At 43.1% G+C, this 19708-nt stretch overlaps 1 protein-coding gene across 4 annotated transcripts in view; it reads right to left on the bottom strand.

Moving 5' to 3' along the window:
* The window catches only part of dclk1a (doublecortin-like kinase 1a), a 40266-nt gene that overhangs the window by 3418 nt on the left and 17140 nt on the right, over positions 1–19708 (bottom strand). The window contains exons 5-9 of one of the 4 annotated variants that reach the window (XM_030100509.1): positions 18298–18405; positions 9921–10015; positions 2030–2111; positions 1351–1523; positions 1138–1257 (exon numbers count right to left, since the gene is read on the bottom strand). In XM_030100509.1, the coding sequence (XP_029956369.1) occupies positions 1138–1257; positions 1351–1523; positions 2030–2111; positions 9921–10015; positions 18298–18405 (578 nt within the window). Of the gene's footprint in view, positions 1–1137; positions 1258–1350; positions 1524–2029; positions 2112–8734; positions 9801–9920; positions 10016–11443; positions 11611–18297; positions 18406–19708 lie in introns of those variants that run through there. The other 3 variants (XM_030100512.1, XM_030100510.1, XM_030100511.1) reach the window with 3 other exon arrangements.

The following is a 19708-nucleotide window of genomic DNA, read 5'->3' as shown; positions in this document are numbered from 1 at the left end:
CCCCCATCCTTTCTCTGTCTCTCTCTCTCCCTGAGAGGACTAAGTGGAACAGTGGCTGAAAATAGGACTAAATCCGACTCCTGCAGCACAGACTCAGACACGGTGTCAGGGTTCGACCTGCGCGGCGACAGGTTAAATATGAGAGCTGTCAGAAGCCACGGCCCAGCTGATACATCCGGACCGGTTCATCTCCAAGCTCTGAAGTCCAACGGGAAACGTGGATGTAATTGTTGGACATTTATTCTCAAAAGCATTCGCATTGCGCTGCTACAAACTGTGAGACTTTAGACAAAGACGTGGCTCCTGGCTGCAGCGACTCTCATTAGCATTCATGAGGTCAGTCGGTGGGACGTGATGAACGGCCCGCGGGTCACGTCCCAAAACATGATGGATGAGGCTCGAGTCAGGATTCAGCACAAGCCACATAAATTCTTCACTTCAGCATCAAACAACATCCAATTTATGGGCGTCACTTGGTGATATTGAAACGGGGAAAGTGTCCTCCCAAAACAGTCACAAAGTGCTGCACTAAAACATCATCATGCCGCACTTTGTGCCCCGCTCTCTCTCCCTTCCTCGACGCTTTTATCATTTCCCTCCTCCTTCTGAACACTTTCCTCCCTTTTCCCGGTGCCCGTCATTCTGGCACTGACTGCGGCCACCTCATTCATCCACAGCCTCCTCCTGTTCCTCCTCCTTTGGAAACTGCTCACATGTACACACATTTCCCTCACAGATTGTCTCTCATCTATATTCTGTAGTACTCCACACCGCGGCACGAACAGATGGATCACATTCCTGGCTCCTAAATTATGCAAAAACATTTCCTGACTCAGAGAGCAAGAGAGAATGAAGAATGTGAACACACAGGCGCTCCGGGCCACAGACCGATTCTACCCCCCCCCCCCGTCCGGTACTGCGCGACTGGCTGCTACTCATCATGTGCTTCACTGTTTCATTGTGGCTGTGCTCGTGTGTGTGTGTGTCGCCACTTCAGCCTCCCTGCTTCTATCTGTTGCTTCTAAATTTGAGAAAACGATCACCAACTCCTCGTTCCCTCTGTTTGTTATAGCATCCTGGCCTGTTCCAAACTGAAGCAGATGGTGAAAATCAACACGAGCAAACATGGACACATACCTTGACTAACTCCATCACAAGATAAAGTTCGCTGTAGGTGTCCACCTCCTCAATGAGTAAGACGATATTTGGATGTTTGACCCTGCGGAGAATCGCCACTTCGTTCTGGATCATGTGCTCCTGGTGAAATCAACACAGACATGATGAATCAATCTAAAAACGAATCATGAACTTTTCCGGTCTAGGCTGAACCTCCTCCTGGGGTTCGCATACCTTGCCTCTGCATTTGCCCTTGTTGATGATCTTCAGGGCGTACTCCCGTCCGGTGGAGTGCTCCACACATTCCCGTACCACCGCGAAGTTGCCATCTCCTAACATCCGCCCCACCTTGTAGCGGTCTGATATGTAGGACGGCACAGCTGGAACCTCATCGACCAGGACCTCGGCTGTCGGGAAGAAAGAGGAGCAGCAGAGGAATGAAAAATCTAGGCTGATGGGAAACGACAAAGAGACCTTTTGAGCACTGATGTGAAGTAACGTGCATGATTGCTGGCACAGGCTGAGTTTTCCTCATGCAAATAAATACTTTTCAGGTGCAAAATTTTGCTCTGCTACAGGCCTGGTAATGATGAGGATTCGATGTTTTAAACATTTTATTTAAAATAAATGCTGTTTCTATTTCAATAGAAGCTTTGTGATGTTTCCAGCTCGGAATACGCTATGCTTCAAAATTGACCATGGAATCCCTGTAGGGTTCCAGAGAGGTGGAGAAAAAGTGAGAAAACGAGGTGCCGAGAATAAGATTTTTCCATTAGAGGCACCGATCAACAGGGGAGAGTGAGAAAGACACATCAAAGGTCACGACCATGATTCATACAGTACATGCATGATATTTGCAAGTACAGGGCCTTTAGTGCAAATGGGAGCTGTCTCAGACCGTAATCCTTCTCACCTTCGGTGACGAGCTCGTCCCCATCTTCCACTGGACTGGAACCTTTAGTGGAAGACAGAGAGGTGGAAGAACCCTGCGACCCCTGCAACATAAGAGAAGGCAGACACTGAGCAGTTTGTGTGGAGGACGTGGGAAAAGACACTTTTAATTATCTCCAATATTCCACAAAATAGTGTGTAAAGTAGCTCACAGAGACATGACCAGAGCTCCTTTTGATGCAAAATTTGCAAATATGTATCTCCATAAATAGACAACAGCTCTAATCATCCCCTGATTATCCTCCAGGCTGTCTTTTCTGTGGGCAGATCTGTCTGCTGGAATGTTTTGCACTGTATAGCAAACATACTTGTGTACATGTGAACAAAGTAAAATATGTACTTTGTGTTAAACCAACTGCAAAATACTTTAACGAGCATCATGTGAATCAAAGTGTCCAAATCATTGCGGTCTGCTGTCATGGACTGTTACTGCTGTCCTAATGTTTTTCTCACTTCTATGGTGTCTGCTGTTTTTTGTTCTTTGAGTTTGTGAAGTTTCTAATTAATCACCTGCATCTCCTGAATTGGATTTCTTTATTGTTGTTTTTTTTTAAGCCAGTCTTTGTAATTAACTTTATTTTTTTTTTTCCTGCATTTGAAATTCATCCTTTGCTAAATGAAAAAAAGCTACGTTAGTTATTGCTTACCTGCTTTCCCTTTTCTGAGTCTGGCCATAACAAACAGAATACAGTTCCTTGAGACAGCAAGTGCTGTGTGTGTGTGTGTGTGTGTGTGTGTGTGTGCGTGTGTCCACTTCCCATCAGTGATCGTATCCGAAAGAGCTCATCTCTATTCAATTCACAGCGCAGACTAATTTCTATGTAATGGCTTCCTTCTTTTACTCCTCACTACTAGTTTTTAATAAAACACAGGTTTGGGTGACACTAATAAATGCAGATGAATTACCGCCTTTCATCCGGTTGGTATGTAGGAGGTCATTAAAGTGAGGAAGACCATTCGAGATGCGGCGTCCGCATCGAGCTAAAGACAAAAACTCATTACGCCCTCAACCTTGTAACCTCCTGTCTGGTTGTCATGGAAGCAACAGGGATGGGGAACAAAGATGTAGTCGGGACTGTAAATGAGAATCTCATATTTCCCTCTCTTCTCTGCACCTATCCGTCTTTCTGTTACCTCTTCTTTGGCTTTAACCCCTTTTGAACAATTTGATTATTTTTCAATATATTTTTCTGTTCATTTTCTCTTCTCCCGCCGCTAATTTCTTTCATTTTCTGGCTCACGATGAATCTCCAGGTTTTGAGACATTTCCAGAGCTTGAATAAACCCCACAGGTGTAGCTGGAGGATGCGACCGGGCCAGCAGTGGGAGAGGACGCCACAAAAACACAAGCAGATTAGACACTGCGGGTATGAAACTATTCTGGAATGTCAAACTCGAGGATGGGGCCAAGCGAGTGTCTGATCGAAGTCAGCAAACGGAAACCACATTCTTCCTTCATCTCAGTTCAGCTCAGGTGTAGCCAGACATATTCTTGATGTTCTCCCATGAATTGAAAGCACATTGCGTAATTCACACATCAATCCGCCCCGTCTTCTTGGAGGACATAAAATCTAAAAAAGTGTTGCTGATCTGATGGATGAGTGTCCTTGTGAGAAAAATCCAGCCAGTGTTAAGAACGGTTCAGGAGGAAAGAAAGAAGACTCTGGCTTCAAATGTGATGACACTTCCTCATCATCCATCTATTTAGTATAAAAATGTTTTTTAGATACTAATAATTCTCACAATATTAAGAAAAATATTATACCAGACAGGCTGCTGCAGGCATAAAGGCAAGAAAAACTATCTAAATGATAATTAATAGAGTCAATATGCTTAAATTAAAGTAAAAGCAATAACAAATCAGGGTATGATGGGCTTTTAGGATTGATCGGTGAGCGGGGCTGCTTTAGGAGAACATTGTGCATGATTTATGAATCTGTTGTGCTGTATTTTGTTGCTGCATTTCATTGCACTGTACGTTATTACATTATTGGATGCAAGCTCGCTCCTCTCAGGAGGTTATCTGTTCAGAAAAAATTTGTCTATTTCCAGGACGGGTGTGCCCTATATCTTGCCAACGTAGCTGTCAGCTTGATTTTACTCATCTCTGCTTCCGTGACCCGAAAATCACTAGGTGAATGTAGCTGTGAGTCAGGCTGAGTTTGGTTTATGTAATGTTGTTTTTACTTGGGCACTCTTCCCGGAACAAGAAAACCCACTTAATACCCATAAAGCCGATGGTCCTCCTGAGCTGTAACTGAAAAAAAAAAAAAAAAAAACCTTATTCTGCTCTTTTAATTCCTCCTCCCGACACATATTTACCACTCTTGTGGCCTTATCGCACATCCAGCCGCTGTCCTCTACTCGCTTTCTCATTTCGAACCGTATCTCTCTCTTCCTGCCACGGAGGGAAACAAAATACTGTTGCTATGGAAACAGCTCGCGGAGAGGAGAGGAGAGGAGAGCGGCGGCTTATGAGACTTCCAGTGTGGAGACAGAAGCCTATATATGGCTGCTTCCTGTCTGCGGGCTGGGAGCTCGGTTCAGCCTTCTATGAAAGCCGCGTCTCTCCTTCCTGTGTGAAAAATCTATGAGACAGATGGAGTGACAGACAAGGTGGGAAACAAAGGAAGAAAGAGAGGACAGAGAGACAGACAGAAACGATCTATGGGGTCTGGTCTGGTGGATATTGATCGTGAGATTTGGCAGGAGCTGTTTTTGTTATTGTTAGACCATCCAGCTCCGTCCCTGTTGCACAATAGAACATACACTATTCCTAGCTGTGTGTCTCTACACTATGACTCACAGCGCTGACAAACACACCGACAAACCTTTTACAGCGCGGCTGGAACCGCTGCTCTTCAAAACCTGCGAGGGCAACACTCAGCGGCTGAATACTGATCAGCGCATAAATAGGATATAAACAGGATGTCCATGGGTGACCTTAAATGGCGAACGCCACCTCCAAACTGAATGTTTACAGGCAGAAATAATGATTCTGTCCTGTTGTTGAAAAGGCGGCGTGCCGACCGCAGGAGCGAGCGTTAAAAAAATGCTCCACACATTTACATAACCAACTCCAGTGTGGCGCTGGCGTGTCCTCCATTGCTCCGTCTGAATCTGATTACAGCACACGTCCTGAAACCTTCTCGCAGCTTTTCCCCTCAGGCGGGAGCCAAACCTTTTTTTCCTCCAGCAGCTCTTCTTGACACTTTTACTGTCATGCAATATCGAGCAAGAGCAGGATTTATTAGTGTTTGCTTTGGCGGAAGAATTTTATATCATTTGATGGAAATAGCGTTTTGTTTGGTCCTGACGTCCCTCTTTGTCTCATATGGGAACACAAGGTGCGGAAGATAATATTTCTTTCACACTTATTTCGATGTCTAGACACACAGAAAACATAATCTACTTCTATCTCATCTGAAGAGATCAACGCTGTTTGGGGAAATCTGTCTTTCTTCTCTGCCAGTTGGACACGTTGAAGGTTTTTAATCAAAATCCTAATGGGCTGCAATCCTGGGGAATCACAGGAGCGTGATTAAATGCTTTAGGGAGAATTAAAAACAAAACAAGCAGGGACATTTAAGCTGCCCCACCCAAAGGAACACAAATTCAGATCATAAGTAGCAGGACAGGGGAATAAATGCACCACTGGGGCCGGGTTTGTGATTTTATAGCTGCGCCGCTCCGCTGCCTGCATAAAGAAGTTTAACAAAAGAGAATGGCAGAGGAGGAAGAAAATCATCATCTTCATAAATATTACAATGATGATGTAACAATATGGAGCAGCTGTTAATCTGAGGCGTCGGGTTAAAATGAGGAGAACAAAGGACACGGAATGGAAATGAAAATTAATTTAATGACAACTTCAACAAATGGGTTGATAAAATGAATACATTTAGCAACGCAAACACAAAACAAACCAGCCAAAAAGAGCTGGAAGCCTCACATGATGAAATGTATATGTTAGTCCGTGTTAATAATGAGTTTTGCAACACTAAGTTAAAAAAAAAACCAACAACAATATATATATTCTTTGTTTGGAAATTATAGTGAAAAAATTGCAAAAGACGTGTTATGGGATTTTTAGATTGACATTATAAATGAGAATGTCAACAGATTTCAAAATAATCGACTATTAGCTTGAAAATTGCATTTCTCACCATTTCCTCATGTGATGCAACCAAGTCTTTCCAGCAATCATAAAAACAAAATAAGGACAATCTGTCTAATGATATCAACACAACATAAAATGACAAATATTCCATCCCGGAAAACACAAATACAGAGTTTTTGCATCAATACACTCATGTGGATGAATGAAACAATGTGAACAAACGCTTTCTTCTCTCTCCCAAACACTCACTCACACACATGCACAAATAATTAAATAATGAATCACCCAACACAAAATATGGACGGTAAGAATGAGAGATGGAGCATGCAACTCAATGGATCATGGACATGGATGACTAAACGGTGAGAGGAGGGTGCAGGTGACACACTACAGATAACATACCGCTTCCTTCTCTCTCATTCACTCAAACCAGCAGCTACCTGACTGTCGCAGCTGCTACAGCAACAAACCTTCTGTCTGTCTCGCCTTCAATCTGTCATCCAGCTCCCTATGTATTGTCTTTTTTTTTTTTTAATGATTGATCTCTGCTTATGTTTTTCCAATCTGACGGGGCCAACAGACCGGGATGAAGGTGACCTCGCCAGTTCAGTCAATTCATCTGTATGTGGCGTGGAGATGATATTGACAGGAAAGAGATTTATGTTTGATATAAAATGGGTGGGGAAGTTCGGCAGCATGTGCTTTTTGAGGTAATGGCCTTTACTCCCCCAGCACGACTGCAAAGAGGAGGAGGTGGAAGGACTGTGAATGTGGACCAGTCTTTCACACGGCTGATAATTCCTACAAATGGGTCACAAATGTCCACTAAACGTATAAAACACGCAACATGAGCTCGTGTCAAGATATCGTCCTGCCAGTTTTCTGTACGAAGGAGCGTTTTCTCTGGACAAGGCATCGACGTGTAAATGATTCTATGTGCAGCTCCTTCGAAGAATTGCTCACGCCTGCGTGCTCACAGCTTTGTGTGCACGAGCAGGACTGGAGGCAAGTGCCGCGGCGCAACGCCACGTCTATGTATTCTGCTTGGGGAGAGAGGATGTAATGGTCTGAGCTGGGCGAACAAGCTACTTCAGGCAGCAAAGTGCCTCTAAGTGTTTAAATGCAGGATCCAGTGAGGTGAACCGTTGTAAAGCAACATGACTTCCCGGCGTAGTCACCGTGACTGCAGTGGCCACGGAGAAAGAAAGGTATATCTGCTGCTTTATTTATTGACACGACTTCAAACATATGCTATAATTAAAGTTAGCAGTCAGAATTGAGGTAAAAGACTTTAAATGACAGGAAGGTGCTCACTTTCCTCACTGGATTCTTTCTTTTTTTTTTTTTTTTTTGTGAGTGTGTCGTGCATTTATTACCCAGGTGTGTGTACACAGAGGTAATAGGGGTAAAAATATATATATGTGCAAATACAGTCTTGAATTTGGTTCCAACTTTCAGAGAAGCTTAGACTTCATCTGCAAGGGAAATGATGGAATATAATTTCTCTCTTGTGAAGTTAATACTCTTTCACAAGGGGGAACTGGGGGGGGGGGGGCAGAGTGGAGAGGGTGGGGTGAAATGAGAACTGCTGAGAGAAGGAGTGAAAGAGGAATTAGGAACTGTCAGGGAGGGAATCGCTAACAGGGTGGATAGAAATAAGTCACAGGCGGTGGAGAGAATTACATGGTAATATGGCTGAAGAATGTGACGCTTCGGAGTGGAGAGCAGAGATAATGGGATGTGAGGCTTCCTCCCGTCTCTCCAGTCAAGCCATTGCAGGCTTAGTGTAGTGTCAGCGAGTACAAAGCTAGAAATAATCTCCCTTTGAGAAACACATGCTCAACTTTACTCCAAACAGTAATTCGAACGCTGCATTGGCGAGATCAGGATGGCGAAACAAAGGGAAACGTCTAAAAGGTAATGTCTGATTAAAGAAAAGACACCCAGCTGTTGATTTTAGTGGTTAGCCTTTTTCTTTCACTTGGAGACACTGATGGAGAATATCTGTGTAACTTTCAAGAATAACTGACCCGTGTGTTTTCTATCCAGAGACAGGGGAAAGGAGAGTTTATAAATGTATGCAAATGACAAGGCATTACTCACTATAATCTATGGCGACCCAGATCCGATATAGACGAGGACTCTCTACTTCACCCGGTTCTCAGTAGCTGTAACCTAAATCTGGACTGTTCCTGCTGCCCCAGCTGACCTCCATATCATTTCACTACAACCACATCGCATCGCTGATGGATTCCGAAGCCTAAGGGGCAAACTCTCCACCGCCCATTAAATCATCAAATGTAGTACGAGGATGGATAAACTAAGCTCCAGAGATAATTGGTTTCTGCTGCGCTGATTTTATTGTATACAGCTACTTACAGATGCAGCCATGCACACTTGAATATAAAGAAAGACTGTAACATTAACTGGCTATATAATTACGGAATAAATCATTCTTGTGCGCTTGCTGTCAGCCAGCAAGTTTCAATCAGTATGTGTGAGAAAAAGAAAAAAAAAAAAAAAAAAAAAAGGACAGGTTAAATGCAAATAGAAAGCCCTCATAACACATGGCTGCTTCATACGTCCTGCTGAGGTGAAGCGGTGGTGCTTGGGTTTGTTTACGAGAGAGAAGGAACTGAATCAGCAGCAGGCTTAACGGCTGCTGCAAATTAAAGAGCTGCTGTGGGATAACAGTGTCTGATTAGAACTGAGTTTGATATTTAAAGCTCGCCATCATCGCCGTCGAGGCCTGGATTAACAGACACTTTGATCTCAAAATGGGCACGCATGCGCACACGCGCGCACGTAAACCTATATATGAACTCAGGATATCAAATGTGAAACAGAATGTTTTCCTTTTGAGTTGCATGCTCCTGCTCTGCACAGTAGTCTTTTGTCGCATTGCATTTTAGATGTTCTTTTCTTCCCGATAGCTACAGAAAACATATCTTGATCCTTGGTGTGTGTGTGTGTGTGTGTGTGTGTGTTTAAAACCCAGGCTGCTGAGGGAAAGAATTCATGAAATGCACTAGTATAAAATTAGATCCTACATCATTTACACAGTTGAACATGTACAAAATGACATAACTTGATTAAAAAAGAAACGGTGACTCTAGATCAGTGGGTGGTACTCAACTCGTCTTTTCACAAAGACGTTAAACTGCAATGCAACACACTGCTTAATGAAGTATGCAAACAATTGTAAAACGCAAACGACAATAAAGAAAGGAGCAGGCTGCTCACACAGAGAATCAGTCAGCTTTCTCTGCAGATTAGATATTGCACTAATTTAATGACAGATCTGCTGCTCTCTGTATGCTGATGATAGCTTTATTTATTGTTGAGCTGCCAGAGGCAGAGAGGGACTTCTGATGAGGAACAGAGAGCGTTGGGCGAGCAGATAAAAGACCGGAGTATCAGCCTGAGAGGAGAGGTTGCCTTTGGAAACTATAAAGTTGTGTGTTAAACATGAGCCTGCCATTCTTGGACACCCAGAGAGGTCAAAAGTCAACGCCTCGCCCCTCCTGAGACAATAAAGACGCTGTGGTTTCTTCATATGCTAGTGACTCTAAGATGTGGTCGGTCTATGCTCAGTCAGGGCTTTGTCCTTTTCCTGAGAACATAGAAGGTTTGTGTTACAGATTGACTGATTCAATGTCACTAAACGCTACCGGGTGATTGGTTGTGCTTGTGTGTGTGTGCATGTGCGTGTGTGTGTGTGTTTTTGTCATACCCGGCGTCGGCTGAGGCTGCCCGGGCTGGTTGGGGAGGGGCTGGGAGATTTTCCCGAGTAAGGAGTGGACAGCTGACTGGCCGGCGTCCCATTCACTGGACGGAGAGAAAAGCAGGGAGAAAACAGAGCAGAGGATGAGAAAAGGGCGTAAAGAAACACTGAAACACAATGCTTCCTTTAACGGTGGACACGTTATCTAGAACAGTTATATCGGTTTCTCGCTGCTGCCCACACTTCCGCCCTCAACATCCATCCATTCATATCAATGAGGCGGGGGTGGAGGAGGAGAGGAAGACGGAGGAGTGTGGGAGAAAGGAAAACAGCCACTGAAATCCACACTAGTCTCTCTATTTTTTTAAACACTTCATTTTTACTACAGCCAAATTACAATCGCTCTAAGTCTCTGAGGAACCACCCAATTATTCCCGAGCACATACACATACGTGCAGCGAGACATCAGAGCGCGTTCCAGACTTTAATGGCCCGAAGTCAACATCCGACATCAGGCTGTCCTCATTTTCAACCTCTCATTAAACAAGAGCATAAAATTAGTTAAAAAAAAATGCACCTGGCTCGTGTGTGTGTTTGGTCAGGCATGAACGAGATTTATTCATTTATTTATTCATCTCGCTGGCATCAACATGCCAGTTCTAGATCTGGGACTGTGTGTCATCATGAAACAAACATGAGTTATTGTTTCATGGCAATATACACAAGACGCCTTAGGAAAGACAGAAAACGGAGACTAAAGCAGCAGCAGTGAGCCACACTGGGGGTAAATGTTACAATGCAAAATGAAACTGTCATAGAGATGCTTTATGTCGAGATAAAACACACCCAGCCTTGATCAGCCTGTTTCTGTGGCTGGCATCTCTCGGCCTTTTTTTTTTTTTTTTTTGCATTCACCACACCATCTGAAGGATAACCGCATGTAAACAATATTTCATTCCTGTCGTCCACCGAGCTGTATTTTTGGAATCCATCCCTCTTGGAGCAGCAGATAAGTGAAACCTCAGTGTACAATACAATCCTCCTCGAGATCAAACAACTTTCTGAATAATTCAAGACAAAGAAGATGATAAAAAAAAATCTCTCTCTCTCTCTCTCTCTCTCTCACACACACACACACTGGATGAAAATAGCGCTGGCTGACGATGCATACCGGTATTTTCTGTTTACCAAGGGCGCTGTGAAAAATTGATAAGAACGCGCGGTTGTTGAAGCCATCTCATGTTCATTGATGAAAACCATGTAGCGGCGTTTACGCGCGCGGAGGAGACACTCCTACCGGTTACACAACAATAAAACATAAATAACACATCTCGCTGTCTTCTTGCGACAGAAATCATCACAAAATGATCGAACAGAAATAACGATACTGAAGGTTCCGCCACTGATGCCCCGGTGTTTCGGAAACAAATGCGCGTAAAATGATCCGAGTGGTGGAAAATTCAAGTTTAAAATTAAAAAAAAAAAAAAAAAAAAAAAAAAACATGGCACGAAAAGCCGATTGAGCTTCCTACCTTCCACTTCCAGCATGCTGAAAAAAAAACACAGTGATAATCCAAAGCCGGGGCAACGAGAAGAGGAAGAACAGCACCTTCGTGTTACGCTCTCCGTCCGTCCGGTAGTAAACTGTGGTGAATGGGAGAGACGGAGCGGAGCTGTACTACACAGAGGCGGAGAGACGCGCTGCTTGCGCACACGGTGACGCGCGCGCGCCAGAGAGAGAGAGTGAGAGACAGAGAGAGAGAGGAGAGAGAGAAGAGAGAGAGAGAGGGAGATCTGAAATATATGTTTTGGCTGAGTCCTTATTACAACTGCGCCAAATACATTGAGATCCTAACTGTTTGCCAGACACAGAGGACAGAGAGGACAGGCGGCAGGAAGAAGATTCTGGATAAAAGGTTACTTGAAACAAGGCCACAACAACAATAACTGAGTTTGAGAATTCAAGGAGACCTCCCTCTGACTCTGCATATTCCAGAAGATAACCAGGGAAGATGGAAGAAGCAGATGTCAAGTTGTAGTATTTTGACAACAGCTTGGAAATACTTTAAAATTTCAATCGTCATTTAATCAACCACTGGTTAAATATCTGGACCTGCGGTCTAAAAAAAGCCACCAAAGCAAGAAGGTCTGCACGTTGAAAACAGAGAAATTTAATGTAATGGTTTCTTCCTCTGTGGTTTTTCTGATTAAAGACTTGAAGAGGTCCACTGAGAATCCAGTTTGCCCAGAATGCAGCACAGCATCCTTCACACCTACTCCGATGAACACAGTCAGTGTTATTATTGCATAAACCTTCTTAAGAAAGCCTTGTGAGCCATAAATATGGTGAAGCACCAGAAGTGTGCACTCCTGCCTTCAGCTGTGTGATGTGTTTGGATGATTTATTGACAGAATTATGTCACAAAAATGGGAAAAATGACTGAAAAACAAGGTCTTACAGTAACTGTGATATATACGCGGGAGGACTGCTGCTAAAATTAGGTGACAAATGGCCAGACGAGCATTCTGATATTTTTCCTTGACATTCAGCTGAGGTCAAATCTATGACTCAGTTTATGTATACTGTGTGTATTATTTTTTATTGAAGTGAAAGTCTAGGAGCACTGTGTGGCCCACACAGCCTCTGGCTGTTCTTAGCCGTCCTAACAAATCAAACAAAAGCATGCAACACTAGTGCTCTGCTTTTATTTGGAATTTGGAAGCTTGGGGATAGTTTCACACATCCCTGCTGTGTTAGAGACGACAATTTGTATGATCATTATCAGATAAAACACTAAAAATACAAGAGGAATCCAAACACCAGCCTTGGAAAAACATGTAACACATTGTTTTTTAACTCTTTATCCTTTACTACATTTGGTAACTGCCTTATTTCAATATATTTCTTTGAAATCAATAATGTCAAGTTAGTTATTATGAATGTCTACATTATATTATGAATAAATAGCTGAGCTAAAATGGATCTTGCCACTGTGTAGTGTTTTGCAAAAATGAAGTGGGTATTCTGTCCCAGACACTTTGAAGATGAATGAAGTTATTTACAAATGTAGGGTCTAAAGTATATTCTGGATGAAAAGGGTTAATAATTAATATATTAATAATGTCAGAAATCAGAGATCAGGACATTATACTTAGAAACATGAATGCATGTGCAGACTGCTGAACAATTTCTAGTCAATTAATTGATGAACTATAGTTTCAGCCAAAAATCAAATCGTTTAAAAAACAAAATTCCAAATTAGTTGTCACACTACTGCAAGACAAAAGGAACCTTGAACATTTTCTGATAAATAACTTTCTTGTTCTTGTGTAAACTAGCTATATTCCAGTCCTCAGCTGCTTCAACACTCATATTGTGAAACAAGGACAAACCTACAGCATGTGTTTTTTTTTTTTTTTTTTTTAATCAAAACACAATAAACACAATAACATAGCGGTTCATGCATTCTCTGGTACTTTTTCCTAGGAAGTAGCCTATACTTGTGAATTTCCAAAAAGTTTCAAAAACCTCAAGGCAGCAGCAGACTTTTCCTGCCAGTTTTAGGATTAATTGGCATCCTGTGCTTTATGCCATTAGTGCAAGCTTTGGCCATGGGCTTCTTTTCGCTCTGCACTTCCTGTTGTTTATTCTTGTCTTTGTTGTGACTTTCCTGAAGTTTCTGGAGACAGAATCGGTTCCCTCCACGAGTCTGGGATGTTTCAGAGTGGCTGCATGTGGCTACGGACGTCTTAGTTCAATAAACGCCACGTCGACCTGCACTTCTCGGAGACACACTGGCGACACACGCTCCACCTTTTCTTATTAATTCTCTCTCTTCATGCGGAGTCGTTCTCGCACGGAGAGAAAGGTAAGACCCTGAAGTATGAGAGCGATGCTTTCTGACACCATCTGTACTTCTGTTAATTTTAGCTGACAAGAGGCATCAGAGGAGAGCGGGGAGACAGATGGTGGGACGGGGGGAGAAACTGTGTCTGAGCACAAATTGTTTTCTCACATTATTCTGGATTTATGTGTGTGTTGTGTGTGTATACAGTATATATAAATACACACTCGGATAGGGTTGTGACATCCTCCCAGAATAAAACTGGAGTGATGACAATGTCAGGCAGAGAAGCAACAACATGCCCACACTCCGACTAATGCCAAATCAAACCCTCCTCAGCATGAGAGGGAATACCTGTCACTTCTCTCAGAAAGCATAAAAATTCAATAAAGTATGCACATCCCATCGCATTTTCTAACACACTGATGCACCTTGGTAATATCAGGTCGTTTTATTTTTGCGGCGCTATGATTCATCAGGCAAACCTGCTGCATGATTCATCTAATAAGTCTTTATGCTTTAAAGTTCATCACTGGGAATAAGAGGAAATAATTCAATCTTGTGCTGCTAGGAAGAAGAGAAAGTCCTGTAATTATCATGCAACTGTAAATGTCTTCAGCATGTGTCACGGAAGACCAGATATTATTTACAAGAAACACATTCAATCAGGGCTGTTCTCTGAATCAGTTTTTTATATAATGTCCTAGTGTTCACATGTTTTGGTTTTCCATTTTTTTTTGTGATACAATAAATGTGCATCAACAAAAAAAAAGGAACTTCTGCAAACGACTTTTTGTGAAAAATGCTTTCCATCCATCCATTTTTTTTTTAGATGTGCATCATCTTGTCTTGATTATTCTATGTTGGAAAAAGGAAATATTTTGAAGCTGCACTATTTTGATTTAGTTTAGAGATCAGGTGGATAAAGGCGGAGAAGCAGTTTAAACGTGTGTAATTCAGTCAAACAGTAAATCCGTATGAAAACCAGCACTTCATTGTAGGATTTCATTCTGAGATCATGTCGTTTGTGTTAATAATCAGGGTCAAAAATACAACAAAAGAATGATGAATCCTTTATTATTAGTTGACTACTGAATTTTGTTTTTTACTGTTATGATATAACACCTTCTGTCTCCTCATCTGTCTCACCTGTCTCCTCATCTGTCCCTCACACAGACCTCTGCTCTTCAGTGTCGAGGTCTCAGCTGTAAACACACACACACACACACACACACACACACACAAAACGCGGAGCAGGCCAACACACAGAAGGACACCAGGTGGTGTTTGACGGCACACGTGTTTTCGCTCCACGCTCTCGCTCTCCCGGCCTCTCTCGCAGAGATAATTCACACTTCACATCTGTTCTGTGAAGCTTCTCTGGACCAGTTCATTAGATGTGATGAAGAATTATTTTTTTGTCTGAGCTGCTCGAATGGAAAAAAAAAAAAAAAAAAAAATTATTAGGAAACTTCAAGGCTGCAGTCCAAACTCCTGAATACCTGCAGCGAAGTTAAAAACCAACAGAGATGTGAGAATCAATAGTTTCTGCTCCAACGGTTGGAAATAATACAATCCTACAAGGCTGTCTTATAATATCTGGAATCAGACAGCGCCGCTTGTCCTTGTGTCTCTCCTTTTAATTTTACTGAAAGGACTCTCAATAAAACAGGGTTTGACTCTGAGTGTAAGTGAACAAAGACAAGAAGAAGCAGTAATATTGGATTTTTTTTTTTTTCCGCAAACCAGGTATTTGCCTTGTTCTGCAGCGTTATTGAACTTAAAATCTTAATTTAATCATTTCCATCAATATGATTGATGAAAACTGCACTACACTGCAGAATTTCTTTGGATTAGATTACCTGCAATGCCAGCCCTGAAAGTTTCAAACCCAAACAGAAAAAAGAAAAAAGCCAGCGATACAAGGTTAAACTCTCCCTGACTGTGATAAAAAGCAGATTATAGATACACCAGGTGACGCTGCAAACAGCGGCAATGCATTTTCCCAGAAATGTGATGCCGATGGGAGCAGTTATCTTTTCGTTGTTTTTTTTAATTTTCGTGTAATTAGCAAAGAAATGTCCAACCTTTAATTATTTTTCATCTACCCAAAGCTAAAATCTTGATTTTTTTTTATTATTATTTTAATCAAAAAGGGCCCAAAAGGCAAATCATGTTCAATTAAGAATAACTGAGACACACGTTCTCATAAAATTGTCTCAATAAACTCTATATCACCAATCATAACAGTTTTCCCTTCAGCATCAGTTTGACTGTGAAAAAAAAAACATGCTTAGACAGTTTTAACAAAACAAATGAGTTAATCTGACCCAGAACCTTAAACTACACAATTTCAATCTGACACAAGCATTTCAAATTATATAAAATCACAGCACCTAAACTGAAAGCTTCACTTTGAAATTGAATAAAATGGAGATTTCACAGAAACCAGCAGGGTCAGTGGAGGCTGGAGGGCAGATCTCTGCTCCAGGCTGACGGCGGTTCAGGGACTCAACGCAGCGCAAGGGGCGCGTTTGATGATTGTCAGTAGCGGAAGTGGCACCAGAAGGGGAACATTTCTCAGAGCAGAAGACGCCCGGACGGTCTGACTCAGGGACGGAGCGTCAGTCGCCTCTGATTTTCACCGCAGGCCATTTCACAGGAAGTCGCTGCCATATATGGCCGTCACAAGCTATTGTGTCTGTATCTAAATGCTCAACTGTGCTATGTTTCCATGGGAACCAAGACGAGTCACCCCCCCCCCCCTTGTTTTCTCTCACTTGCTCTCTCTTTCTCACACACACGCACACACACGCGCGCGCGCGCGGTCTCGTATTTCTATCCTTGTGGGGACCTTCCATTGACTCCCATTCATGTCTAGCCCCTAACCCTGACCCTTACCCTAACCCTAACCCACACCACAACAAAGCCTAACCCTAAAGAAATGTTTTTGCACTTTTACTTTTTTCAGTAACAACAACATGGTCAAGAAAACACTGTTTCTCCTACTTAGGACCGGAAAAAGGTCCCCACAAGGCACGTCGTTCCACGTTTTGCTATCCTTGTGGGGACATTTGGCCCCAACAAGGATAGAAATACGAGAACGCGCACACACACACACACACACACACACACACACACACACACACACACACACAACCCTTCATCCGAGACTTGCTGCAGCCAGCAGGATCAGATAGTGTATGACTCACTCCCGTAACCTTTTCCCCCAAAGTTTTCAAACCATCAGCTTCCAGAACTTTCTCCTCTCACCCGAAGCTGCGTCTGTCTTCCAATTCAACTCCTCCTAGGTTTGTCCTCCGAATCATAACATAAAACATATTAACAGGTGCTGATTTACATCCTGCAATGCTTCCCAGCTGGTTTGAGGTAAAATATGCAGCGCCAGTCTAAAAATACCCACATCTGTGCATGTAGACTAACAGTAAGTGAGACTCATTGGTTTTCAGGAGTTTCTGTGAGTTGCATCAGCCACCCAGTCATCCCCACTCAATATGTCTCTGTACACTTGAATGATAAAAATAAATAAATAAATAATTACAATGAGGATGGAAACACAAGAGCACTGTTACACAACCGAGCATTTGACACATTTACAGGCAGCCGAAGCTCAAGCTGTGCAATCAGAGCAACAATACCTGCCATTTTTTCCAGAGCTCTAATCCGATCACCAGGCGCTCGCCAGCTTAAAGCCAGACTGGCGGTTTGGCAGACACACACACGGAATACAAACACACACGCACACACACACACTCGCAGATATTTCAGGAGCCATCTCAATGACATAATTTATATTCAAGCTCGCTTCAACAGCTCAGCTGACGGCTCAACATGACCCAAATCTGAGCCCAAAAACACAGCGAAGCCTCCAGATGCATCAAACTTTTCAGTCCCCTCGAGCTAATAATCACCACGAGTGTAGAACGCTCTCAGAGGGAAGTGGGGAAACAAGCCTTTGGGGTGTATTATTAAAACAAAGCTGCGCTCAGGTGCATGGATTCAATCTCTCTTTGTCCACAAATGAGTTTCTGACTGATTATCAGGCACAGACGATGTAGCAGGTGCCAGCGCGAGCTCTCCACGTTGTATGACATTTCATTAGTCAGGTGAGGGAAAGGCTGGTGGGGAGCTGCAGGATTGACTCACCAGTCCAATCTCTCTTCTTTACTTCTCATCTTCCCTTTTACCTCCCTCATCCTCCATGTTTGCATTCACCCCCCCCCCCCCCCCCCCACTCCCCTGTGAAAGCAGTCTCATTTGAATTCTGTTCTGAATGCATCGAGACGCAGCTCGCATTAGTGTGGATGCTGCCAGACTCCCCGCACAAGTCCGACTTCATTGCAGTGTTTATTCATAATGAGCGAGAAAAGCAATTACATGAAGCAGCGTTAGGATGAAAACAACTCCCCGCTATGTCCACTCACTCACACTCCTCACAGGGCATTGATAAGAGACGGCCCTTCATTAACAAGATAAAGAGGGAACAAGAAGAAAGGAGGAGATGTTTATTATTGTCTTACCAGATGCTGGGGACTTGCTGCGCCGCGATTGGACGATGGCCCTGGGGGAGCATCGGGTCAGGGAGCCAGACATCTTTCCATAGGTTACTGACTTCATCATACGGCATTCTGCGCGCACACACACACACACACACACACACACACACACACACACACACACACACACACACACACACACACACACACACACACACACACACACAACACAGAGATGCATTCAGCTTCTGTTTGGTAATCACATATTTTTTGGCTTTTCACTGTCTCTCAGCTCAACGAATCAGATCAATCTGGGGATCAGGTAACATCACAGCTGAACTGCTGCACATGAAATAGAGCAAATTTCCTCACTCTGTCTGGAGTTTTATTGTGTGACACTGTGACAAAGTTCTATTGGATTGAAATTAATATTTTATGGATTTTAACCAATCTAGTATTTTTTGTAATCACTTTTTTGATTGATTCTGACCTTTGGTCATGCAACAGAACAGCAGACCATCAGCTCAGCTGTAACTGGTTTTACCTGTGTGTAAACCCTCAGGTCACCTAAATGAGCCCTGACCTTCATCGGGCTGAACGCAATTACTGTGGCGTTGCAGGAACGGCAGGTATGACTCAGAGATGGTCTGACACCACACTGGCACACCGTCCGGACAAATGAGCCATGTGATGGTACATAACACACACACACACACACACACGCAGTGCTCCAGCCTCCTTTCCCCCGAAAACTTTGCTCCTATCCTGTTCATTAACCCAACCCCATTATAGCTCATTACCATTCTAGACCACTGGGAAGAGGAAATTATACAGCCTGCCATGGCTGCCTGTGTTTATCTGAACGTGTGTGTGTGTGTGTGTGCATATGAAAGGACGAGTTTCTCCATTTTCTTGTGTGGCAGTCGTTGTGACCCAGTGATTAATGTACAATGCAGAGTGTTAAGATGATGACAGTGTGCCAGCGCTGAGGCAGAGGCGATAATTATAGTGATGCCAAGAGGAGGCGAAGTCGTCTGTAGCTCTGACTCTGCCTGTCTGTCCGTCTCGTGCATTATTTATTATATTATTTCCCATCAAGGAGCAATAAACAAGCAGTCACGGGGTCAGACCTGAACCTCAGGACATGGTGCTGATCACGGTTTACAGCTGGACTCCTGCATTTAGGAGCAAAATAACTTCAATAATGAATTTTATATGTTAAAGGAAGAGTGTGCACAGAAGTTCAGACCATTCAGAAATGTTCAGGCATCAAATCGTACCATCAAAACTCGGGTTAATTACGTTTCATGACAACATACATGGAGTCATGAAGGACTATCTTCAGCACCGAGAAGTACAAGGAGTCCTGCAACAGATGGTCTGGCCCCGACAGGGCCCTGAGCTCAATGTCACTGAGTCAGTCCGGAGTTGCATG

The sequence above is a fragment of the Salarias fasciatus genome, chromosome 10 (genome assembly GCF_902148845.1).
Source record: "Salarias fasciatus chromosome 10, fSalaFa1.1, whole genome shotgun sequence".
Classification (NCBI taxonomy): Eukaryota; Metazoa; Chordata; class Actinopteri; order Blenniiformes; family Blenniidae; genus Salarias; species Salarias fasciatus.
This window is presented reverse-complemented; position numbering and strand designations above follow the sequence as displayed.